The sequence below is a fragment of the Carettochelys insculpta genome, chromosome 14 (assembly GCF_033958435.1).
Source record: "Carettochelys insculpta isolate YL-2023 chromosome 14, ASM3395843v1, whole genome shotgun sequence".
Lineage (NCBI taxonomy): Eukaryota > Metazoa > Chordata > Testudines > Carettochelyidae > Carettochelys > Carettochelys insculpta.
This window is the reverse complement of record NC_134150.1, coordinates 18,911,098-18,937,176: the sequence shown is the minus strand read 5'-3', so window position 1 is coordinate 18,937,176 and position 26,079 is coordinate 18,911,098. Positions and strand designations below refer to the sequence as shown.

The 26,079-nt window shown below is 41.8% G+C and overlaps 1 protein-coding gene across 4 annotated transcripts in view; it reads left to right on the top strand.

Moving 5' to 3' along the window:
* Window positions 1-26,079, top strand: part of PHKB (phosphorylase kinase regulatory subunit beta) — a 212,412-nt gene that overhangs the window by 34,749 nt on the left and 151,584 nt on the right. For all 4 annotated transcript variants that reach the window (XM_075009104.1, XM_075009103.1, XM_075009105.1 and 1 more), the window contains 4 exons: window positions 1,550-1,688; window positions 10,846-10,945; window positions 16,551-16,658; window positions 21,211-21,291. In XM_075009104.1, coding sequence (XP_074865205.1) covers window positions 1,550-1,688; window positions 10,846-10,945; window positions 16,551-16,658; window positions 21,211-21,291 — 428 coding nt within the window. The remainder of the gene's footprint in view (window positions 1-1,549; window positions 1,689-10,845; window positions 10,946-16,550; window positions 16,659-21,210; window positions 21,292-26,079) is intronic.

Below are 26,079 nucleotides of genomic sequence, written 5' to 3'. Positions count from 1 at the left end.
CATTGCATTTTGTCTTCCCAGTGGAGAGGATGACAGTTCAATTTACTTTTAGCAGTTGGCAATGGCAAATCTGTGCTGCTATTTACCATTCATCTACTTCAGGCTCTACGTATGCTGAAGCCAATCTTCTGTTTCAGCTGAAAATGTATTATTGAATTAATTAATTCTAGCTCAAGGTAATCATTTCTTAAATAATATTAAGTCAGTGAAGGATATTATAGTGTGCTGTTAATTTTTAAATGTAAAATTAAAATCTAAAGTTTGGGTAATTTCTGACAGAGTAATTTATAGAGACTGGTTTACATTGCAAAACATGACAGCACTTTCTGGAAAAGTAATTTTGTGTTTTGTGAAGTAATGTTTTATTTTGTTAAGGTTTTTTGATTAAGAGCCATGATCAGAGAAATTAGGCCAAATTTTGAATGTTTTAATTATTGTTAAGATTTTTTGAATCTTCCTAATTCAGTGTTATTAAACATTAAAACACACTCAATATGACTTTTTTTTTCCTCAATCCCTTGTTGAAACTTGAAAATAATATTTACATGTTTACCCAGAAATGTTTAAATGAGGTCACTATTTGCAAACATTCTTTAATTTTACTTTTATAGATATAAGTGTAACATTTTAAAAATTTTAACTTCAAATATTGATGAGCTTTTTTTTGTATGAAGTGGAAGTTTTACACTTCATATGCATAATTTTCAAATGTTGAATTTTTCCTTTTTATTTACTAAAATGTGTTGCTGTAGCTGATTTCCCAGCTCCTTCCTGGTGGTAGTTACTGAGCTCTGTGACAATGGAAAGAATTTGGAAAGTGGTCAAATCGCCACTCACTCCCTTTTATGAGCATTCTTTCTAAGTTAATACTCTTCCTGGTGAATTGTGGAGTGTTTATGTGTCTGTCTGTGTAATATATAGGGGAAAGAAGCATTGTTGATAATGAAAGGGTTAACAATATCTGCAAGTAAGCTACCTGTATAATTCAGAAATATAGGGAGCTTTTTCAACTTTGTCTGTCCTTGAAATGTTTTGGGAATTCATCAAAATACTGTAGACTTTTTATTTAAATTATCCTTTTTAAAAATGCAGTACCAATGCAAGCAAACGTGGACTATTGGAGTGGCCTCAAGTTGACATACTTCATCTCAGCTTCTGTTTCTGGCTAAGCTACAGACTTGTAGTGAGATCTTGAACACTGCATGCTTCAATTCCCATCCCTAATATAAATATGTTGAGATAAAGCCACAAGCTAATTTTAACAGATTCTGCTTTGAATATTGGTTTTGAAGAGATATTGGTGTAGGAGAGATTGGTAAAAGCCATGACACACATGCCTGGAGGGAAAATTGACCTGCTTTTTGGATCTCTGATTTGTTCATGGTTTATTTGTTTGGGTTTTTTTTAGCTTGTTTATTTCAATTGTGTAGTTCTTTTATAGGTTTTGTGGATTTCATTCATGACTTTTACACCTTCATGCCCCCTCCCCCAGCTTAATTTAGGCTTGGAGGAGAATTAAATTTTAAAAAAGATTTGTTTTTCTTTGCAGTCAAGTCAACAGTGTTGCTCTATCAAAGTCCAACAACTGGTCTCTTTCCCACAAAAACATTTGGTGACAACCAGAAAGCAAAGGTACAAGACAGTCTTTACTGTGCTGCATGTGCTTGGGCGTTAGCACTTGCATACAGGTAACTTGTTCTTGTTTTGATTGGAAAGTCTGTTAATAATTATCCCATCTTTGGATTATAAGATGTTGAATACCATAGATGCATCTAAGTGAAAGAGCCTTTATCAAAAAGAGCTTTGTAAACCCATAGAAATGCAACTTTTATATTGAACATGGTATAAATGTGCACATTGCCACTTCAATAAGAGTGTCACTTGACTTTCATCATTTAGAAAACTGATTTTTTTCCTTGTACCTTAACCTTATGTAATATTTTGTCTATGCGTAAGCACCTCATAAATTTTCACTTTCACCATTGTTCTGAGACAGTATGATTATGGCATGTTGTCAAAAAATATTATGGTAACCAACACTATTCAAGGAAGTACTAATCCTTGAATGAAAAGAAAATATGATCATAAATAAAGATAGCAAGAGACTTGAGACTGGTGGCAGCTGGAAACAATTACTGGATATACTCATTCATAAACTGAATTTTTTGGGTGAAAAAAGTGAATCATCGAAGACTGGGGGAAGGCAAAACTTTGGCTGCCAGGCTGTCAGGGTAAGTCACCGGTATGCCCAAATGTATTGTGTACCTTGACTGTTGGCAGGCAGGGAACGGCAGAAGTGGCAGCCAGCGTGTCCCATAAGCCATGCTGCTTTCCACCGCTCCCATTTGCCGGGAGCAGCAAACCATAGCCCCTGGGAGCTCAAGGGCTCTGTGCATGCTGACACTGTGGATATGCAAACAAGCCAGTGGCTTACGTTGAAAGGCTGGAAGCCCAAGTTTACTGACCGAGTTATATTTTTAAATTTGGAATCACAAGAAACAAGCAAAAGTTTTGGTAGATTTGTTTTAATGTAATGTAATAAAAAATGTAGAGGGAATCATTTTTTTTTGTGTGGTCTCTACCCACAGACCTGTCCTGCTTGGGTGACCCTACCAGGAGCACTATGCTCCCGTCGGCATATCTCTGATGGTCCCTGAGGCATACAAGCCTCCTACCACATCAAGGTAGTGATCCCATTGGGCACCATACAGGGGCCAAAAGTTAGTGTAATTCCCTAAATCTGGAGATCTCACTTTTTGAAAAGTGGAGGGGGATCACCCTCATGTCCATCCCATATAAAGTACTAACCAGAATCATCCTGGAACGAATGAAAGGTGCCATAGACTGCAAATTACGAAAAGAACAGGCAGGTTTTAGAAGAGGATTTAGGATTATTGTAGAACAATGTATAAAATGGCAAGCACCACTCTACATCAGCTTCATAGACTTCATGAAAGCCTTCAGTAGTGTGGACAAGCAGTCCATCTGGACCATCATGCAACATTACAGAGTCCCAGGCAAACTGATTACCATTGTCAAGAAACTGTATGATGAATACTCCTGCCAAGTCATCCATGATGGAAAATAGTCAGAAAATTCCAGGTTATAACAGGTGTATGCCAAGGCTGCCGCCTTTCTGTATTACTCTTCCTGATTGTCCTAAACTCGGCCACAAAAACAGCATATGCTGACTCAGAAAGGGGACTCCAATGGTTCCATACTAGGAAACTTGAAGGTCTAGAGTTTGCAAACAAATTAGCCCAGCTTGCAGACAAATTAGAGCATATGCCAGAGGAGATGGCTGCCCTACTGGAAACTGCTGAGCGAGTTGGCCTCAAGCAAGTTGATGTGCATTAATAATAGACAAGAAAGTGAAATTACAATTGCAGGAAAAGAAGTGCGAGATAGTGACCAGTTTGTATACTTGGGGGTTGTTATCAGCAAGAATGGAGGCACTGAAGACAACATCAGTGTGAGAATACGAAAGGCGCAACAAACCTTTGCCATATTACGACCAGTCAGGTATACAAGAGCCATTTCAACAAGAACCAAACTGTATTTTCACTTCCAGTGTGAAATCAATGCTGCTGTATAGCTCGGAGACATGGTGCATTGTCCAGAGTTACACTAAGAAAATTCAGACATTTGTCAGTAAATATCTTAGACATATTCTCTAGCTAAAGTGATACAATAGAATGCCAAATGAAACCTTGTGGACCAAAGCAAACTAGAAGTCAGTGGGGGTCCATATCAAGAAGAGAAAATGGTGATGTCCAGGCCATACCCTCCCTAAGGACTGCTAGGAATATATCATGAAACAAGCATTAGAATGGAATCCAAAGGAAAAGAGGAAAAGGACATGTCCCTAACAAACACGATGACAAAGTTTCCTGGACAAAGTAGAAGGAACTGTCTTAACATGCGATCAAATCAAGACTGATAGCCAACATTCACAAGAAATGGAGAATGACTGTGGAGGCCCTATGCTCCAGTAGGAGCCTAGAGGAGTAATCATCATCAATAAACAACCTTTTATGATATGTGAATAAAAGATATTCACATACCTTCAAAATTAGTCAGTGTTTTATATATCCATTTACTGATTTTCAAGTCTCATAACATTTTAATATACTTATTTAATTTAAAACGTCTTAAAATTCTTCAGAGTCCAAATCAGTCTCCAGTTCACCAGTTATTTAAGCTTGGTTTCAGTCACAGCTGCTCCTGCATTGTCATTTTAGATGTCAGCATTGTTGTCTTCAAACTCAGATTCCTTATCAACCTCCAGTGTGTCATCAACAGATGTAGTGTCGTTTTCTGTCCTGTCATGTGCATTGCTGATACAGCATTTCCAAAACAATTTTTCTATCATTTCTCATGGAATGGACTCCCACATGTTCTTGATCCATGGGTGACCAGATAGATTTCAGGCTTTATACGATTCCTGCCTTTTGTTATTTTTGCCTTGCCTGAACACATCCAGTCCAACCACATTTTGTATAACCTTTAAAGGGCTTGTTCAGGCACACATTGACTGGCTGTAGAACAGAAGTTAAGCCTCTTAGTAGGGTGGTTGTTGTTGTTGGTTATGTTTTGTTTTTTTTGGGGTGGGGGAGCACGTGTTTCACCTCATTCTTCTTGTGTGCCCTGAACATGTCCCAGATGAGCATAGCAGGTTTCTGGAGAAGTGCTCTTGGTCTCTTATTCCATATTTTTTCCAACCATTCAGTAGTCCCACTTTCATCCATCCCTTTTTTATGAGTGTGTACAAAGGGCACACACACACATAAATTTCATGCTTTTAGACAAGTGTGTTGGGGTGGACCAGACCCTGAAGCTCCGTGCTGGAGTTTTGTGGCCTTTCCCCACAGCACACAAGAAGAGAAGCAGGAAAGAAGTTCTTCAGGCAGGCTAGAGAAGCTGTAGGAGAAACTAGCCAATCAGGAGCCAGGAAGGACTAGAGAAAGACCAGTATCAGCTCAGTGCCACTGGAGGTTTCAGGGTGAGAAATTTTCAGGGGTGACTAGCTAGCAGAGGAGGTGATGGCGTGACAGAGAACTCAGTGTCGAGGCCTTGTTTCAGACCAGGCCAAACCCCTTCATCAGCTAGTAAGGATCAGGAGTGACTGGTAGGAAAAGGTGCTGAATTTTTGGTAGGATTCTGCTGGGACTTGAAAACGAAGCCCAGAGTTAAGAGCAAGGATTGTGTAGGCCCGTGGATAAGTGGCCTGGGCATTCAAGCAGCATTAAAACAGATCCAGCAGATAGTCTGGGGCCTGGCGTCAAGAGTGGGGATCCCCCACCCATTAGCATCTACGAAGAAGTGTCCTGGATTTTGCTTCATAAGGTGGGGTAGAAGGAGGGAAAAAATGGATTATAGTGACCCAGGCAAAGGGCCTTGAGATGATCCAGATGCTGTCTGCAAGAGGGGAACCCTTGTTGGCACCACTGTTGAGCTGAGTATCATACTGAGGGAGTAAACTCAGATACTACATAGAGTGGCCATTTGCATTTTCGAGACTGCTCCTTTGCATACTGCTGCTGGTGGTTCGGGTCAGTGTAACAATAGCCCTGGAGTTTTAATGTCTTTGCCATTCCATCTTGGCAGCAGGGGAGTCAACTTATTAAAAAATGGCTTTCTGTTGTCATGAGCCTTCACTTCATTGTTCCATGTGGCGTTTGTGATCTCAAAATTTTTGAAGATATTGTAAAAGGAATTCTGTAGATAAAGTATGTGGCATTCTACAGACTGAAGACAAGCTGCCAGTGGGCTTGTTCTTATAAAATCAAGACATTTGATTGAAAATGCTGGGCACAGAACTTGGTGTAGGCCAGGGCTCTGCAACCTGTGGCTCCAGAGCCTCACGTGGCTCATTAAGGACTTCTTTGTGGCTCCCAATGCTATAATTGCAAAGTAAACAACCCAACAAACAAACAACCCCTCCTGATTATTTTTGATAGACAGTGAGAATTTAAAAGCCCAACAACAAACAACGCATGTCTAAATAGTAGTGATACATGATCTCGAAATGTTGCATAGTGTCCTCCAGTGAGAGAGAAGGTTTGGGAGCAAAAGTCAAGAAGATGGTGGTTATTTAATGTTGAGAGTCAGTATTAGCTAGGAAGAGGCTATAATCAATGCCTAAATGAACTGCTTTCCAAATTTTCACATATCTAAAGGTCTTCACTTCCTTATACTTTTCCTTCCCACATATAACTTGTTTGAATAGTAGCCAAGGAAAATTAGCAACAGAATAAACTAGAGTTAATTTATAATATGATTTGAAGAATTATGGCATTAATTTCTACTGCATTTAGTGCTCCATATTATTTTTAAGGCAGTGTTGGCAAGATGGTGGTATTAGTTCAACTGCAATGTATTTATTAGATGGGAAAAATGAAATGAGAAAAATTTACTCTCCCTTAACAACCAGCCTCAAACATAAAGAAGATAATCATTTTTGCCAGCACAGTTCTGTTATGTTTTCAGTTGAAGTGCTAATTATATTTCATTATCATACAGGAAATTTTTGTTCAAGTGCAGGGAGTCTACTATGTAGATTAAAAAGTGTGGGTTAGATTTTATCCTTCCTTAATGTATATTATTTATTGGTCAAAATTGTACAGCTCAATCTCTGTGGCTTTACTTGAAAGATTTATTTAAATTTGTTTGATTCCTCAAACTGCTTTTTGGCCTTTTGTAACAGTTGGTGTTACAGATGAACCTTTGTATATCCTATGTATTATGATTTACTCCCTAATTATCATGGTGGCTGCAAATCAAAATTAAATATTCTTGACCAGCCTAGCACTACTGCAGGAGTTGATTTTAATTAGCATCTGAAATAGCTGCCCTGAAAAATTTGTATGTTTAATTTCACTCTTACGTTTTAAATATATGAAAGGCCAGCAGTAAAGGTGGTAATTGAGAGTATTTAAATATTAAAAGGGATTCAGGATTTGAAAAACATGATTGTTGCTGCTATTATCTATTTGTATTTAATGAATTCCTTCACATTTACGGTCAGTGAGAAACAAACAGCAGGGGCTGGTGAGAAAAGGAGTGTTGTCAATACCAGATATACAGTGGTGCCAGGGTCACACTCAGCAAGAGTCCTACCTGCCAACCCAGCGCTCCACTTGATTTGTGGTGCATCCAAAAGGCTGCAGCACACTAGCTCCTCTCCTCTTTGGCCTCTTCCCTGCACTCCTCTCTGCCTAGTACCTGGCTATGCTATGTCTTCTCCCTACTCCTGCCTCCATGGCTCCTCCACTCCACCTGTTTGCTCCTGAGGCGGCTGGGTCGGGCAAGTTCTTGGTGGTGAGGGTGTCACATTCTGTGGGGGTTGACCTACATTATTCCCCAGCATGGCCGTGCTTCTGGGCAGGGGTCTGCTGCCCACCACCTGTGGAGCCCTGCCTGCCTCCCAGGGCTGAGCAGCCAGGGACAGGTGCAGGGACTGGATCATTTTAAGCCAGCATGGGAGTAAACATGAGGGAATCAATTGGCCCCATGTTAGATGGTCCCCAGAGAACCCACACAGGGTCCTCCCACTCTGACTGTACTAATTCCAGGGGTCTGGTGGAATCCCCAAGCAGCTCCAGGTGTGCTGCTGGCTCAGCCTCAGCACAGAAAATAGTCACTGCTCAGTGAGGAGCCAGTGAGTGTGGCTGAGGGCAGGCAGGCAGGCCAGAGGGTGGGTGGTGGGGGTGGGGGCAGTCTGGACAGCAGGGTTCTATATGGGGTACTCTTGGGCCCAAAGCAGTGGAAGTAAGTCTCCTCCAGCTCTTGTGAAGGTTTCTTTGCGTCTCTGCAGAAAGTGAAGGAGAAGGGAAGGGAGGCAGTGGGCAAGGGGAGCTGCTGGTGATGCTCTGGGGTGTGGTTTGGGGGCACAACTACGCAAATAGTCAGAGTTGGGGGACACACCAGGTGTGAGGTCACGTATTGCTGCCCCCCTCATTTCTGCAAACGCAAAGCTGCCCAGATGTAAAAAGAGTGTGCTGCTCAGCTCCACTGACTTTGCAACTGCATCTTCTGGGTTCTAGTGCCAGTCATGTTCCCCTTCAGTGTGCTGGGAGCTGTGTTTCATACAACAGTGAGTGACAATGCAGGGAACAGTCTAGTGCCTGGAGAAAAAAGTACTGGGAAAGAAAAGGGGTGTAATGTAGAGAAGGTGGAGCTGTGGGAAAGGGACCAAGGATGGGAAAATAAAGGCAGGGCTAAACAGGAGCTCAGCATGCAGTGTCCTCTTGGCAGCAGCTGAAGCTCCCCTGTTAAGCAGGCGCACTGAACCCTCACCCTGACAATCCTCACCTCCCCTGCAGCTTCCTGATGAATCCCCAGAGACCTTCCCAGCTGAACTCCACCACTTGTGCCTGGAGCCCACCCCAGAGCTTCCCTCACCTGGGTAGTCCCTGCTGAGTCCCCCAACCATCTTCACATGGTGCCCCTGCAGTCCCATTGCTCCTGTACCTGGAACCTCCCCATGAAACCCTGTACACCCAGATCTCCCTCTGAGACACCTTTATGCAGACTGCCCTATACTGAGACCTCTTACCTCCACCTGGACCCCCCCACCTCCACCCACGCACACTGAGTTCCTCTATACTTGCATTCTGCTGCAAGGTGAACTTGTTGCCTTTCCATGTGTGGTGTTCCCAACACAGAGGGGCAGAGCCTCAGGGTGTTGCTGGGGCAGATCTGGCCCTTGCACTGTGTCAGTATTGGGTGCTGCCTCACTTCTGAGTTCTTGCCCCAGGGTGGGATGAGGGGAGGCTGCAGGAGAAGCTTCTACCTTCATGGCCTGTAGTCACCACTGCTAGGCTGGAGCTTCCCCGTTTATTTATTACAGGGGTGGCGAACCTCCAGTGCACTGTACACACACAGTTTGTCAGGGTTAGCCTCTGCCTGGGCTGCCAGACGGTTCGTTTACTTGGACCTCTGCAGCTCGGATCCCCACAGTTCCTACGGGCCGTGGTTTGCCGTTCCTGCCCAATCGAAGCTGCAGAAATTGGCTGTAGCCAGACCACCACTTCCTGCAGCTCTCTTTTCTCTTTGGCTGGGAGTGGTGAACCATGGCCACTGGAAGCTGTGGGGTTCCATGCCTGCAGGTATTCATGTAAACAAATCATCTGACAGTCCACCAGCAGCTAATCCTGACAAACCTTGCCCAGCCCATGGGCCGGACAGCCTCTGACAGATAACATTTAAAGACTTTTAAAATATTGTGCATAGAATTTTAAGTTGATACAGAATTCCCTCAGGATTTTGGGGGACTATGCAGCTGTAATGGCGGGATTCTGAGGGGAGGTGCTGGGCTGGGGTGGGGTCTGTGGGTGGCGACACTGGATGTGGAGGCTGGGTGGTATGCTGGGTAGTTGTGGTGAGAGTTCGGGGGCTTGTCTCATGGCAGGAGCTGCAGGGCATAGGGACCAGTGAGGGACTACTGGACATCAGGGCAGGGCACTGGATGGGGGGATGGTGTGGCTTAGGCCTTCCCCCAGGAGAAAGGGGCATGCTGGCAGCGCAGGGCTGTGTGGGCCAATGTGCATCTGGTGGTCGTAGGTCTGTAAAGTGTGCCCCTGTGCTGGGCTGAATGGGGCCACTCCCATCACATTGTGTCTTGTTGCCCCCAACTGGCCCCTTACTCTGGGGATTTCCTTCCTATGCTGTGCCCTGTTACCCCAGTGGAGGCCCACAGATAAGTTTGGCACTGGACCCACAAAAAGTTCATCTGACCTTGGGTGGCACAGATCTTGCTGTCGTGGTTTAAAATCCTTTTTGCTTGATATCTGGAGGCATCCAGCATGATATATGGGGTTTATTTTGTATTGTGTGAGTAGAAGAGATGGCAAAAATACTGGTGGAATGTTGTGTTCCCTTAGTGCAATTATATGTCTTCTGTCAGAACAGAATCTCAGCCCTTTTACTGCTCAACTGCGACTGAGCATTTTTAGCTTTCCAGCTCTGGGACTCTTGAATGAAATAGGTGCTATAAGCCAGAACTGAGTTGCTGTGTGAGGGAGATGACACAGTTCTTGCCTTGAGGTTCTCCAAAATGCTACTGTTCGCTTACATTTCTTTAGAATATTTAGGAAAAAATAAGAAACAATAATTTGGAGAAAAAAAAAATCAAGGACTTGAGTTAAGAAACCCAGTCGTGCTCATCACTCATCCATTTAGTCTTTAAGGTTCTACAGGACTGCTTGTTGTTTGTGTTATACATAGTTTTTAGATAAATGTCTTTTGCAAGCTAAACAATTAAAACAGTGGAAATTTGATGTGTATGATATTTTGTAATATATCATTTAAACCTTTTGAATTCACAGCATAGCCATGTTAAGAAGATTTCTTGACATAAGTAGCAACTGGTTGGCAAACCATTATAATACACTATTATATGACTCTTCAAAACTAGACATAATTTAACTGTTTGATTATATCAGTGATAAGAATTTTGCAAAATTTAAAAAAAAAAAAAAGAAAAGTTGCTGAATTGAAAGGTCCCAGAGAGCTCAAAGACAGAATATATTTTGCTCCTGTAAAATAATTGGAGAAATTTTTTCTTTACATTTTATTTTATTCGAAAGAGGGAAAAGAAAATCCTGAACTTAAAAGTATGCAGGCAAATTTGTAGCTCACAATTCTTGTTGCTAAGGAACAGCTTAAACTGAAGATATGGACTGTGTCATGGAAAATCTGTGACAGGGCTCTAAATATATTAATAATAATGGATGTTGCTGTAATGTAGAATTTAAATATGTAGTTAAATAATCATCAAAAGCACTATTAGATTTTTTTTTCCCTAATGCATTTCCTATTTGTTTCTTGGGTTATCTCACACAGGCGCATTGATGATGACAAGGGAAGGACACATGAGTTGGAACATTCTGCTATAAAATGTATGCGAGGAATTCTCTACTGCTATATGCGTCAGGCTGATAAGGTAAAAACACTGCTGTGTGGGCAGAAGTGCTCACAATTCTAAAGTAGGGGTCAGCAATCCCAGGTCAGAGCCCCACTGTGGACCCTGTAGTGGAGTGGGAGGGTTACACTGCCATCCACTCCCGCCTTGGAGTAGTGCACCCTCCCCACCCCAGGTTAAGGTCACGTTACCCACCAGTCATATTCCCCCACTCCCAGTTAAGTTGACCCCACCCCACACCCAATCTTCCCTCTTCCATCACCATGGTTAAGGTCCCCATTACATAACCATCATAATCCCCCACTTCCTGCTCCTGGTGAAGTTCACTCCACCCCACACACAATGTTCCTTCCTCCACTATCCTGGTTAAGCCCATGAATTCACCCCCGTCCCAGTTGATATTTCCCCCTCAATGCTACCGTAGATGTTGCCTCAACTCCAAGTTTTGGTTCACCACTGTCATGTATGGCTTTATTTCCCCCTCCCACTTTGCTACAAACCCTGACTACTTGGTCTACCTTGTACATAATTATTCCCCTGTTGTTTTGTCATGAAAGGTTGTACATTTGTGAATTACACCATTTTTATTAACACATAAATCGTAATTTTTCAAACAATGCATTGTCCCTTATTGTTGTTTGGGTGGGTGGTTGGGGCGGGGGTGGATGTGAACATGTAGTGCGGTCCTTGTGGGGGGATGGAAGGTGTAGCAGGCACAGGGAAGCCTGCGTGGGTAGACCGTAGGCGAGGGTCACTGAGGCTTAATGATCAGATATATCCTGAATAGCAGCTTGAACGCAGACACCCTCACACTGAGCCTGTTGGCTTGGGGTCGTGACCAGCTGTTCAAGGCCAGGACCGTACTCTGCTGCCCACCCCCAGGGGAACACCTCACTCTTGCCCTCCACAATGTTGTGAAGAACACAACAGACACCACCACCTGGAGGATGTTCTGTAGCCCCACCTCCAGGTGCATTAGGAGGTACTGCCATTGGCCCATCAGGCACCCAAAGGCCAAGTCCAGAACATTTCGGGCCCGGTTGATGCAAATGTTAAATGCCTTCTGGGGGTGGGGTCTGGGTGGCTGGAGTAAGGCCACATCAGCCACGGAGCAGGGAGTAGGCAGCATCCGGCCACCATTCAGAAGGGCGTGCTTACATCCCTGACCCTGATCTCCCTACGTGGTACAAATGTCCGGGCCTCCATGCAGCAGCACAGCCCAGAATTATGGAACACATGGGCGTCATGTGTCCGTCCTGCCCAGACCATGTAAATGTTCACGAAGCATCCCTTGCTGTCCACCAATGCCTGTATCACTACTGAGTGGGTAGCCTTTTCTGTTCAGTGTATTCCTGCGCAGTATTTTGGGGCGCAGATGGGGATGTGTGTGCTGTCCAAGGCACCAAAGCTGTTTGGAAAGCTGAGCACTGCGAATCCCATGGATGATCCTGCGCAGCAGTATTGCATTGATGGCACACACAACCTGCATGGGAGGAGAGGTGCACCGTGTGATGAAGGCTTCAGAAGGTGTCCACTGTATCCCCCCACCATATGCCTCCAGCCCTCTTCCCCCTTCTGCCAAGGTTCATTCTTTCCTGAGTTAAGACTCCATGTTTCCGGTGGCGACTGCGTGAGCAGAGCATGGCTAACCTCCATGATGACAGCCCCAATAGTGGCCTTGCCCACTCCAAACTGGTGATCCACGGGACCGGTAGCTGTCTGGGGTGGCCAGCTTCCGGATGGCAATTGCTACCCATTTTTCAAGGGGGAGGGCAGAACTCAAGTGGGTATCCTCGTGAGCCAAGCTAGGGGTGAGCCAGTTGCAGAGCTCCTGGAAAGTTTGCTTGCTCATTCAAAAATTGTGCAGCCAGCGAGCAGTTAGTGCTGCTTCAGTGGCTCCAGAGTCACCAGGGCACTCAGGAGGCGGGAGCAGGAGGGCAGCACCATCCCGGATCAAGCAGCTCGAGACCCCTAGCATTGGGGGTTAGCCACAGAAGGAGTTGAAGGGCGGCAGTGACCAGCATGGACAGGTGGCCAACCAAGGCATGTAGAATGTCCAGCTGCAGCAGAAGGAGCTGCTCCTGAGGATCCATCAGGGATGGGCTGCAGAGTACTGTGAGGTCTGTGGAGCTTCTGAAACCTCTCTGAGCCAGAGTGACTGCAAGGCGTGGGAATTTGGGAGGCACCTTTCAAGGGAGTGGCTGTCCGTGAGCCCTGGAAGGGCTTGTCAGGCATGCCACTGCATCTGTGCTGTTTCACACACCTCTTTTGAAAAAGCTGACCTGTCTTTTGAAAACCCTTTCTGTGTGTGGATGATCCCTTTCGAAAGAGATCCTTTCAAAAGGGATCAAATGAAAAAAATCAATTTTTAAGTTTTTGAAAGAGACATCTAGTGTAGTGTAACCGTAGCTTTAAAGTTAAAACCTGCTGCTTTAAGGTTTTTTGTTGTTTTAATTCTGCATATTTCTCATCTTCACATGCAGAAGTTTGTTGTGGAGAAGGAATCAGAGGCAGATATGAATAATAAACAATATATAAGCATTGATTTAATATTATGTATATACTGACTATCACTTATCACCTTGGTTACTATACATGTTACTCTGTTCATGCAGTGGAGTAACAAACTATGTGAGATACCGTTAGAGATGTAATTGCAATTACTAGTATCTACTAAACATACACTATACATTTACAGTTGATAGATTTATACTAGGAAATTCATGAATATGTACGCTAAAATTATTGCACTATAATTCATTGTATAATACTGCTTGTGGGTCCTTAATTTCACTGATTTGTCTTATACTGCAGTCAAAAAAGAAAAATATAATCTAAAGTATATCTGTAGTATACTGATATACTAACTGTTGTCTAAACGCCTGCATATACATAGTAAATAAATTTTATGTTGCAGTCATTTAGCACATGAATTCCAGTCCTCATTCACAGGTTGTTTTCCATTTGTCTTATGTATGGTGATAAATATGGCTTGTTGACTGAACAAGAGGTGTAAGGCTATGTCTATACTACCATGGAAGATCAACCCACTCAGAGTCAATCTTCCAGGATTTTGTTTCGTCCATGTGCGCAACGGTGCTTTCTGGAATCAAAGTAGACCCTGGAGCTCCTCACAAGTGGTGAGGATTAAGAAAGTTCGACAGGAGAAATGTTCCCATTCACCTTCTTCCGTATAGACAGACATTGAAATCGACTGCTGCTAAGTCGATTTTAGCTACTCAATTAGCATAGGCAGTAATTGTGCTTATGACATCAATTGTTTTTGTACTGTATACTGTACAGTTTTTGTGTTGGATATTCTGCATTGGATATGGCAATGCTCCTCACTTATCTTTTCCTGTGAGGTTTTTTTTAGTTTTATTTTCCTGGAATGTTGTGTTTTCCTCACAGTTACTTGGCAGTCAAAATTAAGGTAGTTGTTTTTATGACATAATGGAGTTTGAGTGTCACAATGAAAAGAGAAGCAATTGGGAGTTAGGTGGCACTACCATATTTCTTACTGACTCTTCTGGTGTCCTCCTGTTGTATTTAACAAATCTTTCTGGCTGAGATTTTCCAAGGAGCCTAAGTGGCTTGCTTAGGTGCCCAACTCTCATTGAAATTTAATGGGGGCTGAGGGCCTAAATCTCTTAAACTGAGATTTTCAAAGCAGACATGTAAATTTCTTCCTCCTCCTTGTGCTGCTCTCATTTTCCCTTCACAGTTTGTCTGTACTTAGATTTTAAAGCCTTTGTCTTTTGTCTCCTTTTCTTTACTTCCTTCTGTTTTTTCTTTTTCTTCTCTTGATTCTTAATGTAGATCAGAAGTACCCACTTTCTAATGAAGATACATCACCCGACATAGCTTCACTGAAGCCAAAATATATCGCCCGAGCTTCCATTCCTTAATTTATACCCATTCACTTAAGTAGTATTTTTTTAGAATCATTTCTCTGTTAGTTTGTTAACACTAATGGGAAAGAAAATATATTCTTTGCCAACTCTTTAGGCCCTTTCCATTCCATTCTGTCTTTTTGTTCTGTTCTTTCCTCTTCAATCTTCTAGCTTTTTAATAATCCCATACACTCCATGTCAAGTTAACCACATCCTAGCTGCTAGAAAATACTTATCTTTCCCTTGAGGGAAAAATAAAAAAAAGTAGGTACGTGGTATTGGGAGTGAAAGTTAAGGCACTTTCTGTTTAGTTCAAAGTTGTATGTAAGAGGCATTGATGCTTGTGACATTTTGAGGATCACCCAGGCCAGTAAGGGCTTCTGTCACTATCTCTCTTGTAACTTTTGATGCCTTAATGCTGCTGTTTGTGGCTCAGACTGACACTAGGAGCCAGGTCACATTCCCACATACTAATTGCTTCTTGCAGAGTGATCGCAAAAGTTCTTCCAGTCATCAGTCTCCCAGAGACCATCCAAATTCAGTTTTCTAAATACAAGCCACCTCAAAACTGTTTCCCAGGGCTCCCTGTCCAATAATGAAGGATCCAGTATTTCATGGAGGCTGTCCTTCAGTTAACTAGATAAAAGGCTTCAAATACAAGTCTGCTTTTGAAAGGCTTTTTTCTTTCCTGACATTCAAAATGGAGGAAAATCCTTACTCCCTCATGGTCTTTCCATTAATGCTAATGATCCATCGTTGTCTTTTCCTGGTTTGGACATTGGATGGGTTCTTGAATCTGGGTTCGTATGGGAGATGACTTCCCCGTATGTTTGCTTTCTCACCGTCTTGTAAGGTGATGCTGTAGTTGTATCAGTTACATTTACAGTTGTCTACCTTGATACCCATAGCTTAAACTCATATCTCATAATGGCTATCAAGTTCAGTATGTTACAAGTTTTCATAAAAGGCTTTATTAGCATAGTTTACACATAATATTGTATACGTTAGTTTGTTCTAACTGCACACCCTTCCAAAAAAAGCACATCAGCAATTAAATCTTTATGTAATTACTTTCTTTAAGAAAGAAATTAATAAAATTTTAGGCATATTAGAAGTAAGAGCAAACTTCAGTAATAAAGAAAAAAAGCGTGAAGACATCAAAAATGAAAATTAAGAAGGATGCAGTAATAATCATCATCATCATAATAAACCATATGGTGAAATCCATGGCATTAGGTACTTAAGCAGGGAAGGGAAAATGTGCATAAAGAAAACTTTTTTTTTTTTACACTACAGAACAACCAGACAAATGGAATGTAGCAGAAACCATCATCTGAAGTGTTGTCCTAATAATTGATATCATATGAATTCTTATAAAATAGGAGCACTAGAAAGGAGATGGAAATTATGGAATCTTTATATGGTATTCTCTTTGCAGTCACCATGGAGAAACTCCTTGATTATGAAACCAGAGAGTACAGAATGAAATTACATGAAGAAAAAAGCCACTATTGTTGTATTAAACTGAACAACTCAATCATTTAAAAGCAAAGAATTAACATAAACGGGAGTCAAATGTTACTCAGAGATCATTCACAGACACTATTATTCATTATTAATTCAGCAATAGATTGACATATGACACTTGAAAATATCTATCGTAAATGATGAATTTGTTTGGAGGGAGGTGCATTTATAATCAGTTTTTCATTTTTTTAAAAATCTGCCTCTAGGTTCAGCAATTTAAGCAAGACCCTAGACCATCCAAATGCCTTCATTCTGTCTTCAGTGCATATACAGGAGATGAAGTCTTCTCCCATGAGCAATATGGCCACCTTCAGGTAAACAAAAACAAACAAACAAACAAACAAAAAACCAGTTCACTTGAAATGTGATTGCAAGACTGCATGCCTTTATATAGTTGTTACTCTTGCATCTAATGCTCCTTCAAGATGGATGTTTGTTTATACTCTGACAAGACTTTAAGAATTTCATAAATTGATTTGTCTGCTGTAACTTGTATTGAAACGACCAAACTATTTTGAAATTCTATTCCAAAGCTCCATGTATCTTTTTCAGAAATATCAGAACTGTAAATAAAATTTATCATCGTGGGGCAAATGATTTTCAATAAATAAACCTGTCTTTAAAAAATAGTTTCTGCACATACTGTATTATCAATACATTGAAGGACTGCAATAGCCTGATGTGTAGATACTACATTTTTTATTAATGTTTCAGAAAGCTGCGAAGTTTTAATTAATAATAAAGATTTAAAAGGGCGCTGCAAAGCATTTTTGTTCTTTTTTAATTTGTTGTTCTCCGTTCTCTGTGATGCTTTAAGATTCAGAAATGTGTGACCTTTTCCATTTGACATATTCCACTATATGCCCATGATATTTCTGATGTAACTGACACCAAATTAATTTTGTTTATGCCTGTTTATAACTGAAAAGGCTTCAGAGCTCTAAGAACAGTACTGCTGCTTCCCAAACAGCAGAACCTGAACCAAAACACAACATATTGTCTAGTTAATTAAGAGAAGTGGTTATGCTGGGAATTATTTCATGTTTTGATGCCAATATGTGCAAATTATTTGCTTAATAAAGTATACATTTTTTGTAGTCAAACAGCTCTGTAAAAGATAAATCATTACATGGATTGAGTATTATGACCAGTCTACTACTGGATGAAACATGCTGAACATGCACTTATCTAAAAATCATGAGAAAAATTACGTGGCTCTTGGAAAACCTGAATAACTTTGGGGAAATTGCAGTGGCCTGGTATTCTCAACATCTCCATCACAGCTGGTGTTTGCGGACTTGTGCTGTTGCACCTTCTCTAGCCATTGGACGATAAAGACATAAAAGGAGCGATCAAGGAAGACAGTGCCATTGCGGAGCGATTAAATGATTTCTTTACTTCAGTCTTCACGGCTGAGGATGTTACAGAGGTTCCTAAATCTGAGCCAGCCTTTTTAGGTGACAAATCTGAGGAACTCACTCAGATTGAAGTGACATTAGAGGAGGTTTTGGAGTTAATTGATAAGCTGAGTAGTAACAAGTCTCCAGGACTAGACGGCATTCACCCAAGGGTTCTGAAAGAACTCAAATGTGAAATTGCGGAGTTATTAACAGTGGTTTGTAACCTATCCTTTAAATCCACTTTGGTACCAAATGACTGGAAGACGGCCAATATAACGCCAATATTTAAAAAAGGCTCTAGAGGAGACCCTGGCAATTATAGACCGATAAGTTTAACATCAGTACCAGGCAAATTAGTAGAAACACTAGTAAAGAATAAAATTGCAAGGCACGTAGAAGAGCACGAATTGTTGGGCAAAAGTCAGCATGGTTTCTGCAGAGGGAAGTCGTGTCTAACTAATCTATTAGAATTCTTTGAAGGGGTTCATAAACATGCAGACAAGGGGCACCCAGTGGACATAATATACCTAGATTTCCAGAAAGTCTTTGACACGGTCCCACACCAAAGGCTTTTATGTAAATTAGGTGGTCATGGGCTAGGAGGAAAGATCCTTTCATGGATCGGGAATTGGTTAAAAGACAGAAAACAAAGGGTGGGAATAAATGGTAAATTTTCACAATGGAGGAGGGTAACTAGTGGTGTTCCCCAGGGGTCAGTCCTGGGACTGATCCTGTTCAACTTGTTCATCAATGATCTAGAAAAGGAGGTAAGCAGTGAGGTGGCCAAGTTTGCAGATGACACCAAGTTGTTCAGGACAGTCAAAACCAGAAGGGATTGTGAAGAACTACAAAAAGATCTCAGCAAACTGAGTGATTGGGCAGTAAAATGGCAAATGAAATTTAATGTGGGTAAGTGTAAGGTAATGCATGTTGGAAAAAATAACCCAAATTACACGTACTACATGATGGGGTCAAATTTAGCTACGATAGATCAGGAAAGGGATCTTGGAGTTATAGTGGATAGTTCTCTGAAGACATCCACGCAGTGTGCAGCGGCAGTTAGTAAAGCAAATAGGATGTTAGGAATTATTAAAAAAGGGATCGATGATAAGACAAAAGATATCATACTTCCCCTATATAAAACTATGGTACGCCCACATCTTGAGTACTGCGTGCAGATGTGGTCTCCTCACCTCAAAAAAGATATATTGGCATTAGAAAAGGTTCAAAAAAGGGCGACTAAGATGATTAGGGGCTTGGAACGGGTCCCATATGGGGAGAGGCTAGAGAGACTGGGACTTTTCAGTTTGGAAAAAAGGCGATTGAGGGGCGATATGATAGAGGTATATAAAATCATGAATGGTGTGGAGAAAGTGAATATAGAAAAATTATTTACCTTTTCCCATAATACAAGAACTAGGGGACACCAAATGAAATTGATGGGTAGTAGGTTCAAAACTAATAAAAGGAAATTTTTCTTCACACAGCGCACAGTCAACCTGTGGAACTCCTTGCCCGAGGAGGCTGTGAAGGCCAGGACTCTATTAGGGTTTAAAAAAGAGCTTGATAAATTTTTGCAGGTTAAGTCCATAAATGGCTATTAGCCAGGGATAAAGTATGGTGCCCTAGCCTTCATAACAAGGGCAGGAGATGGATGGCAGGAGATAAATCACTTGATCATTGTCTTCTGTTCTCCTTCTCTGGGGCACCTGGCATTGGCCACCGTCAGCAGATGGGATGCTGGGCTGGATGGACCTTTGGTCTGACCCAGTATGGCCATTCTTATGTTCTTATGTTCATTAAAACGGTACACAACAAAATAGGGACATAGGATATAATCCTGACTAGAACAGCTTAATTCTTTGTAACAAAATTCTTGTCAATTTACAAGGGAACAATACCATGGAGAGAGAGCAGCCATCCCTCCTACACCCAGCAAGTTTCTTCCACAGTGTGAAACTTCAGCAACATAGAATGGAAGTATAGGGGCTTCTGTAAGGACACATCTACAATAGAAAAGAAATATGACCTAAGATACACATCTCCAGCTACAAGAATTGCATAGCCCAAGTCAATGTACTTGAAGTCGAATTTCTTACATGGCCCCATTGTGAGAATCTCCTTTCAGTTTTCCTTACACCCCAAGACAGCAAGGGGTACACCATGGTCAATCAGGGTCCCCCCAGGATTCAATTTAGCGCACTTCTACTAGGCTTGCTAAATCAAACCCTGGAAAATCAACTGCAGCAGTGTCAATCTTCTGCTTAGTGTAGGTAAGTCTTAAGACTGAGGGATGGAAAGGTGGGAAGGGGTATGTTGCAAAATCACCATGGTCTCCTTGTCCTCATCCTCTCTCCCAGTCTGGGTTTGGTTCCCCTTTAAATTCTATTGGAACCTAGGAGCAATAGAGTGCAATAGAAACTTAAAATATAAGTGAGAATAAACACAAATTAATATATCTACAAAGAATGTAGTTCATAGTATCCGGTATAAATCTTTTGGAAATATCTGAGAACAGTAAGAGAGTGGGTCCTATCAGACTTCTCTGATTTATACTTTAGTTCTATTATCCTTTTCTGTCAGCACTGTCAGTGGCCCGAAAACAATTGAATCTTGAAAGTTGTAGAATTTGGGGAATATTCTTTAAGTATGTTTAAAAAAAAATCAAGGAAGGTTGTAGTCTGGATCCAGACTATTTCTCTAAATGCCACAAATGAAGTTAAAGCTTGTATTAATTTCATAAAGCATGTTACTGATTCATATGAGCACTTTTATAAGTCACTAATTTAGTGCCTGAATCACAAAATTATACAAGAATCATGTATCATATTACTGATTTTGCTTTACTCATGTTTCTTCAAATAATCTGGTGTAATGACACTTACATGAATGTTAAGGCAATGGATAATCTAATAGCTTATAAGTGATTGGTAACAAGAAGATAACTCATGGTTTTATAAATGTAAATTAGTTTTATGCTGGAACAGTTCATTAAAATTAATATTTCTTTCCAGGTGATTTAATTAATGCACTGTTTGTTAGGACTCCACTGTTTTTCAGTTAAGATGCTACTTGCTTCTTCCAGTGGTTCGCTTTCCAGTAACTTTGTCATTTACATTTGATATGGCTTGTCACAGGTGATTATGAAATTGTGAAATAATTGGCTATGGGTCAAAATAATACTCTCAAGCCATAGTTTTCAAGGAAAAATATAAAAAACAAATATTGCAGAAGCAGTTGTTTACAACACTGTTTACTGCAGTTCTGATCAAGTGTTCTACATCAGTGCACTTACATTGCATCTAAAGTACTACAAAGGATGAAATTTCTTAAAAAAATAACTATGTCATAGCAAAAAAAGTTTTCCTTTTTGTATCTAACATCACATTTTTCTTTTGCAGTTCAGTAGGTCTACTATGACCCCATATAAATAAAGTATACTTTTTAATCCTTTTCTTCACTACAGATAAATGCTGTGTCACTGTTCCTGCTCTACCTGGTTGAGATGATATGCTCAGGACTGCAAATTATCTACAATACAGATGAGGTATTTATTAAATTCTGACAATCTGTTATGCATGTTGAAGACTACCAGTTTATTAATTATAAAAAATGAGTGAATTACTTCTTGCATTTACATAATCGGTCATCTAGAGATGTAACAATAATTAACGTTTTTCTGCCTACGTTCTTCCCAAAACCACATGGCTCTTCTAGAGAGCAGGTCTTTCATTTCCTAGATGTCAGGCATGCCCTAGTCTTCTACATTGAATTCACCAAGCTGTTTTGCAAATAACCACAACTTCTTATTGCAGTAGTGGAACATACAAGTGGACTGCAAATCTCATCCTAGTGTTTTTCTTCCTGGATCACATCCTGCGTTGGGACCCGCTGTGACCTGGCTAAGGTCCCAGATCTGGCCCTGACAGCTTACTCAATGATGGCACAGGCTTCCTCAGAGGTATTCCTCATGCAATGGAAGTTCCCAGTCAGGACATTTGTTTTTACATCCATATGTTTGCAGTGCACTCACCATAACCCAGCAGACCTGGGATGATGCAGTGTTTGGTAGAGCAGTTCTCCACAAGACAGCACATTGATCTCCGATGACTCCTCCAAGTAAACTGCTTTCATGTCACATATTGGAATACACATGAGCAATCACTCTAAGAAAAAAAGATTACTTAGGTTTGGAACTGTTGTTCTTCGAGATGTATAACTCATGTCCATTCCAAATCCTACCAAACTCCCCTCTGTCAGAAAGCTGGCAAGAAGAAACTGTGAGGTTGGAGGGTCTGCAGAGCCATATATGCCATGCAGGTGCAACTCCAGGGGGCTCCACCGCTGACCTGATGGGTATTGCTATGGGAAAAAACCTTCCACCAATCATACATGCGGCATGTATGCCTCTGTTAGAATGGACATGAGCAAAACATCTCAGAGACCAGTCACAAAAGCATTACTGAAACATGGCAGTTATAGTTAAAAGATGCTGACAGATGCTTGATGTTCACTAAACTGTCATCTTAGGAAATGTTTGCATGCGAGTTTCTTCACAAGGAGAAAATAAAGTGTTCAACAGACTTATAGTCAGTAGTAGCATTAAATGACACCTATTCATCCCCAGATTACATCTTTTTGAGCAATGCCAATTGGAAAAATAATTATTAATCTTCGTATCTTGGAATTCATAGCAGAGAAAGCAACAATGTAACTATTTGGTAGACAGTTTTCAAGGAAATGAATGAACTTGATCACAGGAGCTACACATAAGGCTGAAATAACAGTGGTCGTGTTTTTCATTCATTCATGCCACATGCATACCTGTTATTATTGCTTGTTCTGTACATGATTGATTTTTGAATATGTCAGGTTACCGCAAACCATTTCTAATTTTTGTATGAGCGTTTTGGTACTGACTTTATTATAGCATCGTGTTTGAGATGCGTACTCCATGAACATGTAAGTTGACAGCAATACTTTTTTCTGGTTAGCTACTCGGTTTGTCCTAATGTTCTAAACACAAGGATGTAAAAAGTTCCGTAACTTCATGTAATATTTGTCTTTCACCATTCTTTCACACTACTGGCCATTATGGTTATGAAACTGTTTATTCACTGCAGACAAAGTACGCTGCTTCTTCATGGAAGATGCACCTTAATGAACGTATCTATGTCACCACATTATAGGTTTCTATAGCTGGAGAAGGGAAGGCTTTACTACAGGTTGGACAGCTATGGTCCACCACCCTCAGGATCTGACAAGTCCCAAACCAGGGAGTTTGCTAGACCAGGGGAGGTCATTACGTACCCTTCTGCTGCAGCCTTCCTGGCTGTGTTCCTGGCTTCTTGCCCAAGCCTCCAGGCTCCTGCCCACTGCCCCAGGTGCCAGCCCTGGGCATCTGCTCTCTACCAGCAGACTGTGCTGCGGTACCTGGCCACTGGCCTCCAGCTCCCTGTCAGGCTCTGCACCATGGTGAGCTCTATTCTTCGCCACCAGCCCCAGCTGTGCTTTGCTCCTGGCTGTCTGCTCTGTACTGCCCCTGGTCCCAGCCGGACTCTGCTGCTAGTCGCCAGCTCCCTGCTTCCAATTCTGACCAGGCTCTGCTCCTAGCAACTGGCCCTGAGCCCTAGGACTCCAGTCCTAGCTGCTGACCCTCCTTCGTCCAGCAACATATGTGGTCTTGCTGTGCCATTTTTTTTCCTGTGAGTTCTACAGCCACACAGCACCTATGAGGTTCCTGCTGATGCTGGACCAAGAATGTTGCCAGACCAGAGAGTCCAGTGCTGGAAGGGTCACACAGTTACAGACTTGATAGTTCCCATTCTTAAGCAAAATCAAAAACAAGCAAAATACCCTTCAAAACCATAATGCAATGCTTAAAAAAAAACAAGCAATCATGTAGTACCTTAAAGACTAACAATTTTATTTATTAGGTAATGAACTTCCCACAGTTAGGCCCACTTCTTCATGTTCTGGAGTCGAAAGTGTTCATGACTGGCGTGAAGAAAGTGAGGAAGGAAGAGTTATTTACTCCTTCTCATAACATAAGAACCTAGGAGATCATCAAATGAAATTAATAGGCGACAGGTATAAAACAAACAAAAGGAAGTCTTTTTTTGCACGACACAGAGTCAAACTGTGGAACTCGTTGCCAGAGAAAGCTGTGAAGGCCAAAACTGTAACCCAGACTGTAACTGAGTTCAAAAGAGAACTGGATATATTCATAGAGGTTAGGTACATTGATTGCTATTAGCCAGAAGGGCAAGGATGGTATCCCAAGCCTCTGTTTGCTAGAACCTGCGGATGAGTGAAAGGGTATGGGTCACCTGATCATTGCTTGTTCCGTTCATTCCTTTTGGGGAATTGACCGCTGTTGGAACACAGGATTTTGGATTAGATGGACCTTTGGTTTTATCCAATATGGGTGTTCTTATGTTCTTAGTACATTCAGCATGGGCAAACAGAGGACGTTCCCAGCCAGTAGTGTGTATACTTTGTGCTTCAGAAAGGCTGTATTCTCAAAAATTAGGAAAATTATGAGTGAAAATGACTGGAAGTATCAGAGGACTAGCCATATTAGTCTGTATCCACAAAAACAATGCAAAGTCCTGTGGCACCGTATAGACTAAAAGATATTTAGAGCATAAGCTTTCGTGGGCAAAGACCCACACAAACTTCCACATGGCTGGACGTTACTAAACAAGACAAAAGATTTTCAATGCACAATTCTCTAGAGAGGAAAAAGGACTGTAAACTCTCTAACCTCCCACTTGCCACATGGGGGCCACAATAGTGGTACCGTTAACTCACCCAGCAATATTGTCAATCTATCCAACTACACACTCAGCCCAGCAGAAGAGTCAGCCCTGTCCCAAGTACTCTTTTTGGCCTACCACCCTCACAAACATGTTACAGTTCTGCAGGGATCTGGAAGCCTACTTAAACCGTCTCCAACTCAAGGAATACTTTCAATGTGACACTGAACAGTGCACTGATCCACAGACACCCTCCCACCTACAGTATAAGAGGAAGAATTCTGTCTGCATGGACTTCCGCTGACCGTCGAAATGACAGACTGGACCTACACATAAAGTGCTTCTGCCAGTGTTGACAGGAGGCTTCTGAAGAGTTCCACCATGATTTCAACAGTTTCTGCCCCACCATCAACCTCAGCCTGGACCAGTCAGCACAAGAGGTCTGCTTCCTGAACACTATGGTGCAAATAAGTGATGGTCATATAAACACTACCCTATCCCAGAAACCCACTGACTGTTATGCTTACCTACGTGCCTCCAGTTTCCATCCAGGGCACACTACACGATGCATTGTCTACAGCCAAGCACTAAGGTACAACTGCATTTGCTCTAATTCCTCAGAGACAAACACAAGATCTTTTCCAAGCTTTCCTAAAACTATAATGCTCACCTGAGAAAATGAGGAAACAGATTGACAGAGCCAAACATGTATCCGGAAGCCACCTGCTACAAGACAGCCCTAACAAGGAAAAATAACAGAATACCATTGGCCATCACCTACAACCCACAGCTAAAACCTCTCCAGTGCATCATCAGTGATCTACAACCCATCCTGGACAACAATCCTTCACTCTCACAGACTTTGGGAGGTAGGCCACTCCTCGCCTACAGACCACCCGCCAACCTGAAACAAATTCTCACCAGGAATATATATCACACCACAGTAACTCTAAACTACAAACCAATCCCTGCAACAAACCTCAGTGCCAACTCTGCCCACATATCTACACCAGTGACACTGTCGCAGGACCTAACCACATCCACCACACCACCAGGGGCTCATACGCCTGCCACATCTAGTAATGTAATATATACCTTCGTGCCAGCAATGCCCCTCTGCCATAAACATTGGCCAAACTGAACAGTCTCTACGTAAAAGAATAAATGGACGTATGTCAGATATCAGGAACGGTAAAGTACAAAAACCTGTAGGGGAACACTTCAGTCTCCCTAGACACTCAGTAGCAGATGTAAAAGTAGCCATCCTGCAACAAAAACCATCAAAAACAGACTCCAAAGAGAAAATGCAGAGTTAAAATTCGTTGGCAAATTTGGCACCATCAGTCAAGGATTGAACAAAGACTGTGAATGGCTGGCCAACTACAAAAGCAGTTTGTCCTGTCTTGGTGTTCACACCTCCACATCAGCTGCTGGAAGAAGGCCACATCCACCCTGACTGAAATGACCTCCTCCACTCTGGCCTTCTTCTTGATTGGTACCCCCTTCTTTTCATTAGCCTGTAGAATTAGACTGCCTCTGGAATCTCCATTCCAATGAATTTGACAAAGTGGGTCTTT